We start from the raw sequence: 18,241 nt of genomic DNA, 5'->3' as shown, positions 1-18,241 counted from the left end.
TTTTCATGTATCAATCTGTAGTAATCTCACTCTCAAAATAAAACAAACGATTATATGTATTTAGTATATTTAATATATTTGAACAGGTCGAACATATATTTAAAATCTGGTTCACAGATACAAATATAAGATACACTAAATTTGCCATAAAAGGTGATCGGCAGTTGTCGTGGATCATCGGAAACCTCCGTCGAATGCATCGAGCCTCGCATGCAACTCTAAAATACCGACTATAAATCTTATACACTTTTATCAAGGTTTGTCTTCAGTTCTTCTGATAATCACCCCAGAATCCAATTGCCAATTACGTTTTAATTCGTCTCAGTTTTCTCACTCTTCGTCGAATGTCATTGAGCTCGATTTTATTCGTTATTCGAATAAGATCGTGCAGTAGATCGCACAACCCTCGCGACATAATCTGCTCGTGAGACGCATCTCGTTAGACGATCAGATCATGCGGCACTTCCAGTTGACAATCGCGAATAGTAAACCTCCCACGCTATCGCCTGTTCTCAGCTAATCCAGCTCTCGACGATCTCGAGTTACTCCAAATACAGCGTCAGCCAATGGGTACGTGACACGTATACGCTTTCAAAGACGTTCTCGTTCCGGGACAGCATAAATCATTATTGCACGGCGTCGCTCCGGTGCGCGCACGTGAAATTCTGCGACAAGCACGTGTGATTAATAAACCTCAAGCGTGAACAAACAGGAGATCGCGGAAGGAAAGCTATTTATGCTCGGTATGTGTTTAAGCTCTGATCTTCCTGCAATCGTTGGAAGGATTGGGAAGGATCGAGGAACTTGGAGAAAAATAATATCAATCTTGAATATGATTAAATTCTCTAGAAGGATATAGAAGATATAAAAGGAAATCTGTGTCAATTTAGTGGAAATTTAGGAAGTCCAAAGAGTGAGGAATTAAAATTAACAGTGTGTGTTAATTATGACAGTTAAAAAGACCGAAGATTTCTTTCAAGTAATTCGAAACAACTTTTTTCTGTATTCTCCTATAAATGATTAAAATAATCACAGACAAGATACAACAATGAGTGAATAGCAAGCAAGAATGTACGAAAGTAACATATCGAAAACGTAAAACAAATTTATTTTTAACCCTTTGCACCCGGGATTCTCAGTTACCATTAGGTTTCACGCAGTAGATGTACAATACCTAATGTTTCTTTAGGTTTAATTTCTTTGGAACTCGAAGTGCCAATAAAATGATTGTCGTTGAGGCAAAGGTGACCTGATTATCAGATCTCAAATTAGAGATCTCAGTTTCGAAGTCAATATAATCTTAGAATTCATGGCAATAGAATGCTAAGAAACATCTCGAGTTGCTGGTAGATATCAGAAAAAAGGCTTCGAGTGCAAAGGGTTAATTTTGTCGCAGTCACACTGACAATACCTAATCGTGTGTCGGTGCTCAACACGAAACAAGGATTTCCGAGGCGGTTGTATGTCGTTGGAAGACAAATGAAGGGAAACGTTACAACCGGCGACACAGGGTCGGCCCTTTTCGAACACAGCTTGCACAAATTGATTTAGAAGCGACAACCTATAAACTCACCGTCAGTGGGTCTCGTTAATTCAACGGGGCCATTCCTTTCGCGAGCGTGCAAGCAAACGAAAGGTCCACGTGGAAATATTACAGTAAGAAGCTGTATCAACACGCAGAGTGGAGCAAACTTAACCTCCTCTGTTCTGAATCTTCCTCTCTGGGCAACACAACTATTCTTCACGAGGCTCTTGGGTCTCCGTAAGTGTAATTAACTTAAAAACTTACTACTCGCGCTCCAGCTTAAATAATTAAAACAGAAACTGTGATAGTGGTGTTATTTGAATAACAACATTTTTGTATTATCGTAAAGAATTATAATTCTCGTAAATTATGAGACTGGATTATAATTTTGTTTACAATGTTGGCTTCAAAATTTAATACAATGACTTCAATGTTGGCTTCAATATTAAATACAATGACTTCAATGTTGGCTTCGATATTTAATACAATGGCTTCAATATTTTCTTCAAAATTTAATTATACTTCTCGTAAATTATAAGACTGGATTATAATTCTATTTACAATGCTGGCTACAAAATTTAATACAATGGCTTCAATGTTGGCTTTAATATTTAATACAATGGCTTCAATGTTGGCTTCAAAATTTAATTATACTTCTCGTAAATAATGAGATTGGATAGCTATGTGAACTTGGCACCCGACTTTTCAAAAATTAATTTTTTTTATAGAAAACGATGGTATTTTGTTTGTGCCTGATTGTACCTCCAATAGTTTCGTTTGTACCTCGACCAATTAATAATTAAAAAAAATTCAAAAAATGGTCAGCACCCGACATCGAGATTTTTGAAATCGGTTTTTCCCGATTTTTTAAAATCGTTTGTACCCGTTTGTACCGCTTTTCATTTCGTTTGTACCTCAGTAGTTTAAATTTTATAGCAATTGTTGATCCGCGTAAGAGTGAAGTTCGTTAATTTTCAACTATCGAGGTACAAACGAAAAGAAAGACGTTTCCGGCGGGTACAAACGATTCTAAAGAATCGGGAAAAACAGATTTTAAAAATCTCGATGTAGGGTGCTGACCATTTTTTGAATTTTTTTTAATTATTATTTGATCGAGGTACAAACGAAACTATTGGAGGTACAATCAGGTACAAACAAAATACCATCGTTTTCTATAAAAAAAAAATTAATTTTTGAAAAGTCGGGTGCCAAGTTCACGTAGCTAGACTGGATTATAGTTCTATTTACAACGTTGGCTTCAAAATGTAATACAATGGAACAAACCGCACCTGAAAAATGATCCCTGGTCTCTTCTATTCGTCACGTTCCACCGACATTAAGAAAGATGTATCTTGAAAACTTCATTTGTCAGGTTGAGCAAGAAAAACGCACCGAACGAAAGAAAAATGAGTGACACCTACATCATACCGCTTCAGACGTCACGATGGAACGTGTAGCAAGGCGATAAATCGCACTTTTCAGCCAAGTTTCGCGGCGATCAAGAGAATCGTATCTCCGACCATGGTTCGCGAGCAGAACAAAAATCGTATTAATCATTTCCTAGCAAAAGCGGATTTCAGAGTGTTCGCGCGAGTTCGACGAGGCTCGTCGCCGAAGCGTCCAGGGAAAGTTGAAAACTTCGAACTTCGACCGGGCGTGGAAGGATCGGAAGGATCGTTTCTCGAATTATTTGTCGGCAGCGACACGTTTCAGTTTCATCTCTCGCTTCGTTAGACTTAATTGAACGAGCAGCTTTCCTACGCCATTCCGAACTCTTCTTGTCCTTCGATTAGGCGAGGGGGAAACGCCGCTGGCGCGGATATAATAAGTTGCATTGCACGTGAGAACTCGCGATAAGCAACCTTGTAAAGTATCCCTCTGACTGCGCACGTCTCAACTTGTTTGGCACACTTTCTTACTTTTTACAGGAGAGAGGAGTGTTGCGATTGGAAGAGAATTTCTGGGTGGTTTTGATTCGAATTAATAGGGCTACTAGTAAAATATATCTTAAGAAGGTCTCTTGATATCTAGAGTTTGATTTTGGATTACTGTTTTCATTCAATTATTTGTAAGTGGATTTTTATACTTGATTAGAATTCTACTGTTGTTGGTGAAAGTAAATATTTTATGATTATTGTTTAGAAACATAACAATAATTATACTGTATAATATACAAGATACATATTGCTATGTATTATACAATTTATTATATAATACATAGCAATATACAATTTATTGTATAATACATAACAATATACAATTTATTGTATAATACATAGCAATATACAATTTATTGTATAAGACATAGCAATATACAATTTATTGTATAATACATAGCAATATACAATTTATTGTATAATACATAGCATTATACAATTTATTGCATACTACATAGCAATATACAATTTATTGTATAATAGTGACTATATAAATCCATACAAATCACATTATATATTACACAGTACATGATATACACAAATAATTGCCACCTTTTCAACCATATTTCCAACTATATATTTAAAAACATCAAAATAATTACATTATATAATACACAAAATATATATTATTATATGTTATACAATTTATTGTATAATACTGACTATATAAATCCATACAAATCACATTGTATATTATACAGTATATGACATACAAAAATAATTACCACCTTTCCTACTATATTTTCAACTATATACACAAAAACATGAAACTAATTACACTATGTAATATAGAAAATATATATTACTATATATTATACAATTTATACGTACAAATCACATATTATACAGTGTATACTATACATTATATAGTATACAAAAATAATGGCTACCTTTCTAACTATATTTCCGTGTTACTATCGCGCCCTCCCACGATAAATCGAGACTTCCAAGTAGACCTTTCGCTCTAGCATCGAAAAGTTAAGCGGAACTCGTTGTCTACTTAACGCTACTAATCATCATATTTCATTATTGTAAGTCATGACGGCGTATCCCCGCCTTACCATCGCGCCAGCTCCTCGTACGAGGAAAATACGTTGCGATGCTGCAGTATAGTCAGCGTTGCGTTAATGCACAGGCTTTTGAGACTTTAGAGACTAAGAACCCAGAGGCCTCCATTACCTGGGGGGCCTCCAGAGATTAATTTCAGGCAATTTGATAAATTTCTGGCGCGAGGCAGAAACATTACCAGCTTTTGATATGAACACCCATGTAGTAAACAATGACTGGAGTACTAGTTCAAGTTTAACAACTGGAAATAATGTCAGAAATTTACAATTCACTAACAGTTCCGGGGAAATTTGTTTCCTGGAATCTGCAATCTTCGAAAACAAATGTTTTTATTTTATTCTATATTATTCTATATTGTATATTATACATTATTATTTATATGAATCGATAGCTCTGTATAGGTTCAGTTTTTCTTTTGCTTTTGGAGCACAGTTAAACACTATTGTATCAGTTGCATTGCAGTTTAAAAATTGTTATCTGAGCCAACGAATTAAATCGTAATTATAACGAATTTAAAGAAGATCTTGTCTACACTTTATATATTCCAAAATTCTTTTCCATATTGCAGTATAATTTTTACTGTATAGTGTACTCAACCACGTTAACTCCTTATTATTTTCAACTGTGATTCCATTTCATTTTGCGACGTTCACAAGCCAAGATAATGGGGTAATGATAATTCCTTTAGGAAGCGAGAAGTTCTATCCATAATTTTAGTCGGAGTCAAATCAGCTTCCAAGCGGTTCAAGTATTATGGCAATCGTCGAATATTTTCCACTCCCTTCTAATAAGGGCATTCGACCCACATTTGGACCTCTAATTGGTTCCTTTTACTTACTCAATTTTTATTTATTTTTAATTAATAAACACAAGGTGTCTCTAGCTAGTGAGCACGAGTAAAATCACTTTGATCTTGTGAAACGTATACTACGTGACGGTGTCTTGTTAAAGTCGGTGTTATAAAAAATACAAATAAAAAAAGATGATAAACTTTGTAAGAGAATTTCAGGATGGATATGTATGTATATTAACACGTATCTCTACTAAATGATTTTATCCGGAACGACAATATGGAAAAGAATGTTGGAGTAAATTTCATGATTTTCTGAAACCATTAAAAATAGCCCATTCATGTTACGACTAAAGATTGATATATTATCATACAATATTTAATTTCATTGTCAATTCCATAAGTAATTAACTTGTTTTGTTTTGTCCTATACTGCTTTTTTGATAATGCCTCACTCTTTGGTGGAAATATATTTTACAGAATTAAATTTGTCATAAAATGTATGTTATTAAATTATTATGCTTGCGTTAAATAAATACGATTGCGTGTACCAATTATAGTAAACGTAGCCTGAAGTTCAAATTTAACGTGTTCAGAAGTTATCAAAGATTGAAATTTGCTTCCGTCTAACATTTTTCCTTTGAATTGGTTTCAGCAACTAATCGAGAGTCCTCGTCCTTGGATAAGTTATCGAAAAATCGGCTGACGAATCAATAATCTCGGAAGACAAGGGAATCTCAATTGCCGTAGTGGTTCGTTGTGTGCGCTGGGCGTGCTATAATGTGGACACAGCTGGGACTGAATGTTCATCAGGACGAACGAGGTCAGGAGCGACGCAGAGATTTTCTAGAGATTTTCGCGACGACCGAAGCGGAAGTTGTTGCGTCTGAGAAATATCCTTCCGTCGAGGATGCGGTCTTAGTGGACTGGGGATCCGCAGGATCGGTAATGCTCTAAGAACGCACGCTGTGCATCGTGGCGTTTCACCAGCGACGTGTCAGAAAGGTAATGATTTCGAGAACGAAAAACAACTGTTTTTCGATAATCGAAGTCGAATATTACATGTTCAGTTTATTTTCTAAGTAGTGGAAAGGCATTTCGGAACGAGAAATACTTGAAATTCCAAATCAGTGCGAAGAAACTTTCTTCCCCAATTTCCCGAAAGATCCATCCAGAGTGTTTTTGAAAACGCAAGACCATTTTTCAGAATCACTCCCTTTTATGGAATTAAAAAGTCCTTCACCAATTTTCAATCAGATGTTTCGTTACCGAGATATAAGCACTCAAAGATTCCAAGTGAAAGCTTTACAACGCGCCATTTGCATTCCAGTCAATTACAAAATGGCGAAGAACTTTTCAATTTCTAGTTACACCAAGCATTGATCCTAAAAAGGAACACACATTTGCACTAACATACTATACACATCTGTATGTTTTACAGCTTTACAATTTTTATGCGACTGGTCAAGTTAACCGATTTGTGCGGGTCAATTGATATTATTCGAGTGTTATAAGAACGAGTTCGACGACCTCCGACGCAGAGGATCGCCGTTGGCGCAGGTACGCATATGCCGCTCGTCGGAATGCCCAAGGCAGTGATAGATCGTCGTTCGAACTTCGCTCCAGGGATCTGCAACAGCTTTTCTTTTTGCAGTTTGCGCTGCCGCGTCTGTAGACGACGGGCGTCCCTATTCCCAGAACACCTTCCACCAAACCCCGTGTTCCTTCTTGCAAGCCGGATATTGCGGAATCAGAGTGTATTGCGGCGCGTCCGCGTAAACGAGATCCGGTCGCAAGTTAACCCAAAAGGACCTCCCTGCATATACAATGGATTCCCTACGGAACTTCGAATTCCCGCTGGCTATCTGGTAAACACAGACAGAGACAGGTATTTCAGTATTCGCGTGGCTATATTTTCTGACTGTTTGAATCACCCTTCTTACCATACTTTAAAATGAATTCCAAGACAAAAGTATCGTCTAAAATATTTCCGGGGAAAATGTGACTTGGGAGGCTGGAAAAGAACAAACCTCGTGTTTCATTGTTTAGAGTTCTTTTTCATTTATAATGTGTAATATATGTTTATGTATTTACTGTAGGCCATCAGTGATTTACATGTAAAATAAATATGGAATGACTTATGGTTAAAATAACTAATTCTTAAATCTAACAATAATTATAAATTCTATCTAGCATCAAATTTTATTTTAGAAGGTTGTTGTGTTTTGTTAATTCTTGTTTATATTGCTTGGGATATATTTGTCTTTTGTAAATAAGATATAATGTTTGATGTGCATTTCAGGTCTTCAGAGTGGTTATTGGTTGTTAATTATTCAAATACTGTTTAACGTCACCAACCCCATGGCCCTCTTCTAAAATAAGGCAATTTGACGAAAGTGACTAAATGGTTTAATATGGTAATTAGTAATTTTATAACTGAGTTGGAATTCAGTAGAACCATTAGAAATTGTTCAAACACGATCTGTGATAACCTTAAGCAGTTGAACATGCACGTCTTCTTTAAATTGAGTACACATTTTTTAACGCATGTGGCTATTCACTTTTAGATAATCTCTAACATTATTTTAATATTTAATAACTCACAAGATTGTATAGTTTTAGATGAACCATCTTCTTGAACCCTATTTATAGAATTGAAAATACTAAGCAATATTACTTGAACACAAAAAGTATAGGGCACAGCAAATAAATAGCAATAAATAAAAATTTAACTTGGAATTAACTAAAATTGATCAAACATGATGTGCCATAACCTGAAGCAGTTGAACATGCATGTTTTCTTTAAATTGGGAGATATGTTGCTAATTGAGTACACATTTTTTAACAAATGTGGCTATTCACTTTTAGATAATCTCTAACATTATTTTAATATTTAATAACTCACAAGATTGTATAGTTTTAGATAAACCATATCCTTGAACCCTATTTATAGAATTGAAAATATTAAGAAATATTCCTAGAGCACAAAAAGTACAGAACACAGCAAATAAATAGCAATAAATAACAATTTACTACAAAGAACTTTTCGTCTTCTTAAGTCTGTTTTAGAGTAAACGGAACAAAAATAAATTTAACGCCAACAAAAGTAAGTTCACTCCACACTTTCATGCGAAATTTCGTCACTGCATAATGCGTAGAATTTGAAAAAGCTTTTTGTCGTAATACCGGGCCTACATTCCGTTGCAAAGTTTAGAGCTGTGACGTCAGGCGAGAATTTATGGCATAAACACGCCTCGTGCCGATCTTGCACAATAAATTCAGCTTTGTGGCGGCGGACTGAGTGTACCTGGATCAAGGCTCCAACTAGAGGTTGGCGGGTTCCAATTATCCCTTTAAGGGATTTTGGCTACCATGGAGGAATCCTTTGGTCTAAGCGACACTATTGTCTAAAACAATTACCGAGTGCATTGTGTTGCGCGAATAATTATCTGAGTCGTTGTCAGACCAGATCCCTTTCAAGGAATCCACTGTTTAATTAGTGATTCTCTCGTTCTCGGGTCCACTGTAGACAATTCTGCAGATTTCTTACCGTTACAGAGAAGTGATTTCGTTATTTTAGAAATATTCTACAACATCTAATTTTTCGAAGCTTTATTCGCACGAATCGAAATAGGGGAGGACTTTGTTAAATTTTCCATGGCAGAAATCTACATAGTTTCGGCCGTTCTGAAAGTGCTCGCAAGTACTTTCGTAGTTCAGCGAAACGATTTTCTCACAAAATAAATTTCAACTCGCGTATTTGCCTCGTTACTTTCTCGCCTAGCATAAGCTCAGGCCACTCCAATTTGTCGGGGTGGTTCAAATGGAAAGCGAAAGGGTCAATGATCTTTCTAGATATCCCGGCGTGCCATAACATTGCCACTTTGAACCAACACTAATAATTAATGTCAACCAGAAGTTTCTAATTACGTGTTCCAAGGTAAACGGTAATCTCTAATTGGGAACGCGATAATTAACGCCTCGCAACAGGCAGATCGATATCGCCTGGCCGTGTTTATATCAAATTAGATTTTCCGGAAGTGTAATGTACTGGAATCGTCCGAACGAATTTTCTAATGAATTTCAGTGCATTGTTCGTTACAGACTAATGCTTTTAAATTTTATTGCATGAAACCATCCTACATAATGAAATCATTATTTAATTCTTTATCGTAGTAAAGTAACCATAAATTCCTCCATCGTTTTATTTTTCTTAATTTATTTCTCAATATTCCCATATTCCATTTCTATTTTTAACGAACTAACAAGTCAATTTTTAAATTTCCAATGTTCACAACTTTTCCTATTTTCCTATAATTGTTTCTTGTTTTCACGTTCCTAACATATTCCTCTTTTCTTCTTACCAGATTAATCAAATTATTTACTTTTGAATCTTGCAACCCACGAACTTCCTCGAGTAAACATATCCTGTAGTAACAGTTCATCTATCTTTTAATTCGATGAATATTCCACGCGCACTCAACAACTCGTGATTTTACATATAATTCACCGTGTTTTCTTTTTTGTTTAACGCAACAGAAAATTAGAACACGTTGCACGCGAGATACCGTCGACCAGGAAACATAAAAAAGAAAGAAATACGACAGAGCAGGTGAATTTATCGGGACGAATAACTGTATAATGCTTTTGTCGCTCCCGAAAAAAGTTGTTAAACGCACGCGATCGCGTTTATTGCGCGAGCGTATGGCTCCTGGGCGATTTTCATTTATTTTATTACGGTTTGTCGAGTTTCCATCGATTATCATCGCGTTTATTGGACTGATTCATACATCGGGGCCGCAATTGTGGGGCGACGTTTGCCACGGAGAAATTCGTGTTGACGGAACGAAATAATTCTGCCATTTCGCTGCCGGAGACAAAATCATTTAATCAACTGAGCATTTGGAACGACAATACGCCCACGCATTATTCGGGATTCGAACTGCATTGTTCTTAATTGATTCGATCAATGCAGTTTGGACGCTACTGTAAACGTGGCTTTGCTCGGTGACATTTTGTTTTGGTAGTGTATTATTGTTGATCGATTATTTGATTATTTTTATTTTAAAATCGTGTCATTTTCTAGGCACTTCTTTTATCGATGTTTTATTGAATATTTTTACTTTCTTCCACGCAGTGGCATATACATTTTGCTATAGAATATTTTCTTTGCAATATTTTCTTTGAATATTTTCTTCTCTGACTATGATGCAATAATCAAACTGAACATTCTATATAAATTCTCATAAAATTAAAGTCACTAGCACTGGTGTCTTCTTCGATTCCTAATATTTATATATCATGCACAATAAAAATTGAGTAATAATCAAATTGAACATTTCATGCGAACTTTCATAAAATTAAAATCAAGTTTTTTTTCCTGCTCGGGGGGAATAAGTGAATCTATTTAATTAAACTCGATTTAAAAATTAACCTACTTTCACCTGATTTCAAGAAATGGTTAATATATACCAGAAACACATTTCTTTATACTTGAGGTAAATTAGAATAGATTCGTTCAACGAACAATTAAACTTCCTCTCGCGGAAGCATGTGTACGTTTAACTATGCTCAACTAACTAAATTTAACTATCTCTGACACGCTTAGATGCTACCCCCATGATCGTTTTAAAAGCAACTTTTATCACTGTTTTCATGCAGCGCGCGATGATAGAAGTTTCAGTTTAACCGGATCACCGTGTTCGTTTTTCTCCGAACAAACATTTCCCTCGAAGTCAGTTTGGTAGCAGTTTTAAAACGTAAACTTCTAACGAGGCATCGTTATAATCTATGAGACATTCTAACGCTGTGCATTTCGCGTCGTTGTTTTTATCTATTTATTTATTTGATAAACGAGTTATCTCCCGCGTATGGATCGTACAGTATTTAATTGTAAGTAATTTAATTACTTTAGTGTAAATTTTCAATTAATACGAAATAAGATCAAATCGGGGTTATTTTCGAAAATTTAAATCTTCACTTATACTTCTTGGTAGGAAAAGCCAATTTACGTTAATACTTATTACTAATCGAAGAAGAAACCAGTATTAGTGATTTTAATTTTATGAGAATTCACGTGAAATGTTCAATTTGATTATTGCATAATTTTTATTTTACACAATATATAAAAATTGCGAATCGAAGAAGACACCAGTGATATTTGAAATACACCAAATCCAACCATCATTCAACATACAGCGAAAGTAGAGTGCTCACTTTGATTCACTATGAAATTATCCTCCGGACGAAGCTTTCCGTTCAATTTTTTTTGGTTACTAGGATTTCATGTCGCTTCAAACTGAATATTTTTCTGTAGAAACGCCGGGAGGGTTCCTTTGAGAGGGAACTCGTCTCTCGTTAGCTCTGAACAGTGCAAAGTACCGTCCATAATATAAAAGCCGTGAATTTTTCACGTATTTTGTGGCAACTACAAAGGCGTCCCTATTCGGTTTTGCCTTTGCTTCGATTGCACACGATTTCGTGGAAAGCGTCCAGTTTTCATTGTTTGCAACCCCGTTCTAAGGCAGTCTTAAACAATGGAGGGCATTGGTTAATAAACTGATTTTAATAATCGAGTCAAACCTCGGATAGATGATCTTTCAATCGTATAGAGTCAAAATCAAGAAACAAAATTATAATAAATGAAAAAGGAACTAAAATAATACAAATCTTCTCAAATATTTTAAATTTAAATAAAGCATAGTTTGAAGCATTAATTAGTTAATCGTTTTTATAAAGCAAACTTCACCGAACTTTTCAGCTGAAGTTTCGCTCTTTTTTAATTATTAATAACTAGACTGCGGATTTTTATGCATTTATAGGAAATTTGAATGTGCAGGAGACTACAAAATGCACACAGTATCCTTGAATATAAAAAAATATTCAAGATTTTATTTTGCATAAAGATCCGCAGTCTATTAATAACTAATGATAACGAAAAGCAAGATTACCATTTGCAAAAGTTGAATAATACAAGAGCAAACATTTTCTGTGAACAAATAGCATAGCACAACTACATATAGAACAATATATCTATACAATAGTAAATAAAACTCGTTTACATTGGTTTTACAATACTTTTTATTACTTTTTCATACGTGATCTTTTCGAACTTCGATTGCAAGCATTTCAAACGTTCCCTTTTGTCAGGTAAAACATTTCGAGAAACAAATGGAAAATAAACAACGTTTAATTCGTTGTTTCATCGATGAAAATTGCAATCTGGATTATCACAGAATAAAATTACGTTACACGTTGGACGAATAACATCTCATCCGAGAATTCATTCGAATAAACGTTGCAAATAAATCGTTGTGTAGAGTTACTCTTCACCGTCAACTAATCAAATAAAATTCTTCCCATCTCCGACGAGATACTGTATCGTTGGCGTTTGTAACGCTCAAACAACGGGCAAAACTTCGCTTGATTGCTCATTAGTCGTTGTCACGCGTTATTGGCATGTTTTGCGATGAATATCCATACGAATCCTGCTTATTGATAGATACTCACGAACACGAATGCGATGGACGCCTATGTGTGTCCATATGTCGATGGGTAAATGTTGATTAACAGACGAAATACGTTCCAGCAATGCGTATTTACCATTGGCTGCCGATAATGAAGCTTTTCATAAATTTTAGGCTAGTATATGTTTTGTAGAAATAATTTAAAATTCCTTTTTTGCTGGTTGCAACAATCCTCCTTTATGTATCCATGAAAAATCTGATTTTGTTTATACTGTTTTTACAGAATTCGTTTATACATTGAACAGATTAAAATCCACTTAATATATTTTGTTGAATATCATGTTTTGAGTTTTGATGAATCATTAATGAAGACACTTAGAGTATGAAAATATCAGTAATAACTCAAAATTCAAATAATAACTCTATAATTGTCCATAATTATCATTAAAATTTAAACCATTACGATAAATAAAAAACTAATCGTGTTAAATATAAATACAGTCAGTGTAATAAGTATTCGCACAGCAACCAATTTAAAATAAAATTAATAAGAAAAAAAAATGGGAGGTTAACATTAAAAGTTAATTTAAAACTTTAATTTATGCAAATTCTATTTTAAAAATATGTAAAAATGTTGGTTAATTATTTCTTCCCCTAAAATTTATTAAAAGAAGAAATACATGATATTTTATTTTGAATGGATTTCTGTACGAATACTTATTAGACTGACTGTAAATTCATTAACCAAGACCCAATTTTAAAAACTATAAAAATTAGTTAATTCACCATCAACAGTAAATATTAGTTTGAAATTATGGATAATTATTAGGATCATATTTATTAATTCTGATTACATCAGGAATTTTACTGTCAACTCATTATTCTCCAAATATTTTTTATGAATTTAACAAAATGATCCATATCGTTAAATATGTAAAATTTTCAAATGATCATAATTCTTGATCTTGTATTACTAATATAATACTAACTCTGAAGTAATTACACCTAGACTCACCTACACCTGCACTCGAAAGGAAAAATAAATTCAATCACACCCCCCATCTGAACGTTCCCAACTCTTTATTCTCAAAAAATATGGCGCACGTCATATAAAAAAGTTGCGAACAAATTTTATCAGTTCAGCTACGAATCAAGCGAAGAATCAAATTATTCCGACACACAGTATATTTTCTCCTAGTTTCAATCACAATAGATATTGCGTCGTAAAATCCAACGGAATTTCCAACGGACAAATTAATCACGTGTTTCTATGCGAAATAAACATTGGCCGCCCCTCGAATTCCTCTAATTGGCCTGGTTTCACCCTTTTTTTCGAAATGCTCGCGCTCATGCTACCGAAAGCCGGTTTTCTGGAAGAGACGCGCCGATTGGAAAATTAAAATTTCGCCCGTAAACATCGAACCTCTTGTGAAAGGTAGGGGGAATTAGGCGTTCCACGAGGTCAGGAGAGACAGTTTATCGGTAACATTCGACGCGAACACTTCTAAATTATTCGGGCGACACATTTCGCGACGGAGTTGCAGTTTGAGATTCCGCTACCAAAATCGAGTATTCTAAATTAATGTGGCGAGCAATATTTAGTAACCCGCGACGGTTCTGTGCGGTTTAGTGCGAATCCTGGATTTTCGGGCCTAAAGAGAATACCAATCTCCAGGATGGAATCTATGTGCAGGAATACGGATTCTTTTTGGTGAATTTCAGGTATTTAGATATTAAAAATCGAAGGATGTATTAATTTTGAGTATTGAAAGAAATATCAATATTTGTTTCGAAATTGTTTTTGAAATTCTCTCTATTTTTGGTCACTTTTTGTATCTGTTTGTTATATTTATTATAATTGATTATTAGAATATAATAACTAGAATATATTCATTAGCACTATTAATTAAAAATTATAGTTAAAGGTTCAGAGAAATGATTGAGGGTAAATAGGTTAATTTAACTCAAGAATATTGATATTATTTTTTGAAACAATTACTCAATCACGTTCGAGTAACGTTCTATTCACAAATTAATTAGAAAATTGCATACACTTGTGGTCAATTAGAATTTTCAAAATAATAATTCGAGTGTCTCTTATTATTTTTTGAAACAATTACCCAATCACGTTCGAGTAAAGTTCAATTAATTAGAAGATTCCATACACTTGCGATCAATTTAGAATTTTTAAAATTATTATTCCAGTGTCTCTTTGCGAATTACGAATAATTAATTTCTCACAAATTACAGTACGCTTTATAACCTTCTTCAAAAAAGGAAAACCCGAGTATATCAACCAGTGAATTTTATTTTATAAAATATTCAGTCAACATCATTAAACACAGCCTGTTATCGCACATAAATCCATCTTCATTCATCTTCCTCATTACAAAACCCAGAAATTATTACTCTCTTCTCATAAAAATGTTCCGTTTCCAGTACCCAATTTCCATTTTCTCGCAAACCAATAAACCCTCACTTGCAATTCAATCTTCATCCCGTTAGTCGTCTTTACGAAATCCAAAATTGAATCATTTATTATTAGACTGCGGATTTTTATGCATTTATAGAACATCTGAACGTGCAAGAAAATATAGAATGGATACAGTAGCCAATAATATAAAAAATATTGAAAGTAAAATTCATATTAAAATACTTGCAGAGTAAAATAAATTCATACTGAGGTTTAGTTTTTGTAGGTACGTTTACAAAGTTTTTATTTTGCATAAAGATCCGCAGTCTATTTATTATTAACCCCTTGACGTACAAATTAAATAAAACTTGATACGATTGAAAAATACTATGTATTTAATTTCGTTAAATTAAACTAGAAAGTGCTAGAAAAGACTACTTTAAAAAAAAAAAAAAAATATTGAATTTTCATTGATAAGACTGACTCGTCATTGTATGTCAAGAGGTTAATCCATGTCACAAACGTCAACCCGATAAAAAGAAAAATATTAACTACCTTTCAGAATCCACTTTAATAATATTCCGAGACCCCTTTCCGATAAAGACGGAACTCTTACCTGCAAACTTTCCTCTGTCGTACACTTCTGTCAATACTCCGAGTCGCGGCACGATACCGAAGGACCGTTTCGCATTTTCTCGAGCCAGTTCCAAGTACGCGTTGTCGCAAAGAAATCCTCCGTCTACATTCCGGGCACGACGTTGCCTTTCCGTATTAAACACACAACATTCGCGAAACTTGTGGTTAACACAATCTGTCTCGTGGCACGTTCGCTTCCTTTAAATCTTCGTTTCCAGCCATAGCTTCCGCGCCGTCGGGAATAACTTAAAAGGATTCCTATGCTCCCCGAGGGTGTGCGTGAAAGAGAATCGCAGGACTAATATCGTTCATTCGTCAACGACACGGCGAAAGCTCATCAAACGTAAAGCTTTCCTCTTTGGAGATTGGTACTTAGGTAATGTGTTCATTTCGCCATGAATTAATGGTCGGTTCTGGCCAATTAGGGATGCTGGAACCAGCGAAGTTGCAATTAGAGTTCCACGTTACTCGAATGTGATATTATTTATTTCTTGAAAGTTTGGGCGAAAGAGAAATAGCTTTTGAAGAAATTGTTAGGTGGAGAAACCTGAATGAATTCTTTGAAATGATAGGCAATATTTTTTGTAGGTTGTAGGAAAATTGTTGTAGGTAAAAGATTCATTATTTATACAATAAATATACGATAATCGTAGAATAGATGATGGATAGTTTGATCACTCTAAATAATTTATTTAGATTCTCCACGTATTCTAATGAATTACTATATTTTTTTTTTGTATTATATATGGGATGAATTCAGATGATAAAATCTAGGAAAATTGTTTATAACTCATACAACAAGTATACAATAACTTTAGAATAAATGATAGGTAATTTTCCATTCTGAATAGTTTAGTTAGATTCTCCACGTAGTCTAACGAATAACTATATTTTTTTTTTTATTGATTATGGGATGAATTCAGATAATAAAATGTAGGAAAATTGTTTATAATTCATACAATAAGTATATGTACCATAATTTTAGAATAACTGATAGGTAATTTCTCATTCTGAATAATTTATTTAGATTTTTCAACTACTCTAATGAGCTATTGTTTCTCTTTTTACTCAAACTATCAAGCAATAAATTCCACGATCAACTCAACATTGCAAATTGACATACAGTACGTATATACAGTCAGTGTAATAAGTAGAAATGTTGGTTAATTATTTGTCCTAAAATTTATTAATAAAATAAATACATGAAGTTTTATCTTGAATTGGTTTCTGTACGAATACTTATTATACTGGCTGTACATACACTGTACATACATTGACATCTGGATGCATACTACGTATGCTTTTTTTTCGGGCGATGATAAAAAAAAACGTTGAAAAACATCGATTGGATTTCGCGAAATGGGGATGATAATCGCGGAATACTTCTCATTGCGTTTGAATATCAGCGAGATGGAAAATATTTTTCGACACGACTGGATTACGAAAATACGGATAAAATCATCGAGAGGGAATATTCGCGTCGCGGATATTACGTATCTTGTCGAAACATTTTCGGACGCGTTTGTTTCGTGATATCTCTATTCGGTGACTAGTTTCAGGAAGATTAAAAGGCACCCAGTTAAACTGTGTTAGATTCTAATCAATTAAAATAAACTGATCAGTTGACTCAATCTACCTAAAATTCCAAAATATTCAGTTTGCATTAAAAGAAAGAAAACATTAATAGGAAATATTTCTGCTTTTTGATACGTCCACAGGGTGTCCCAAAAATGTTGGAGGGCTTCGAAAGGGGTGGTTCGGGGGGTGATTTGAAACAACTTTTTGCTTAGCAAAACTGTGTGCTATAAATATCTTCTTTAATATCTTGTTAACGAAGCCACTGACAACATTTTCGTTAAGTAAAAAGTTGTTTCAAGTCACCCCTCGAACCACCCCTTTCAGGAACCTCCGACATTTTTGGGACACCCTGTCTATATTTCACATATATGTTAAACGTTCATAGTTTTCAATGGCAAAGAAATCGATTAACTAATATAATATATTGGGTTTATGTACGGTGATTATTAGACTGGGAATGTTTATGCTAATTGATATGTTTATTTGCACAAAAATAAAAGTAATTACTAGACTGCGGATCTTCATGCAAAATAAAATCTTCGCAAACGTGCCTAAAAATTGAACCTAAATAGGAATTTATTTTATTCTGTAAATATTATAACATGAACTTCACTTTCAATCTTTTTTATATTCTTGCAAATTGTTTCCATTTTGTAGTTTCTTGCACATTTAAATTTCCTACAAATGCATAAAGATCCGCAGTCTAGTAATTACTTAAATAAAAGTGTGTCTTGTTTTCTGAACATTATAACATGGATTATTTATATTATACACTAGCCGTAAAAAAAAACGGGACACTATTTTAAAACTTCATAACTCCGAGAGTTT

The 18,241-nt window shown here is 34.2% G+C and overlaps 2 protein-coding genes across 4 annotated transcripts in view; one reads left to right on the top strand and one right to left on the bottom strand.

The window, feature by feature from the left end:
* The window catches only part of LOC128892838 (metabotropic glutamate receptor 2-like), a 234,559-nt gene that overhangs the window by 98,258 nt on the left and 118,060 nt on the right, over window positions 1–18,241 (bottom strand). The window lies entirely within an intron of this gene.
* Window positions 6,886–18,241, top strand: part of LOC128892846 (uncharacterized) — a 51,364-nt gene continuing 40,008 nt past the window's right edge. The window contains exon 1 of one of the 2 annotated variants that reach the window (XM_054153424.1): window positions 6,886–7,208. In XM_054153424.1, the coding sequence (XP_054009399.1) occupies window positions 6,889–7,208 (320 nt within the window). In that variant the 5' untranslated portion in view covers window positions 6,886–6,888. Of the gene's footprint in view, window positions 7,209–14,389; window positions 14,509–18,241 lie in introns of those variants that run through there. The other variant, XR_008461188.1, reaches the window with a different exon arrangement.

The sequence above is a fragment of the Hylaeus anthracinus genome, unplaced genomic scaffold (assembly GCF_026225885.1).
Source record: "Hylaeus anthracinus isolate JK02 unplaced genomic scaffold, UHH_iyHylAnth1.0_haploid 2, whole genome shotgun sequence".
Classification (NCBI taxonomy): Eukaryota; Metazoa; Arthropoda; class Insecta; order Hymenoptera; family Colletidae; genus Hylaeus; species Hylaeus anthracinus.
Note: the sequence above shows the minus strand (reverse complement) of the source record. Positions and strands in the feature narration are given on the sequence as shown.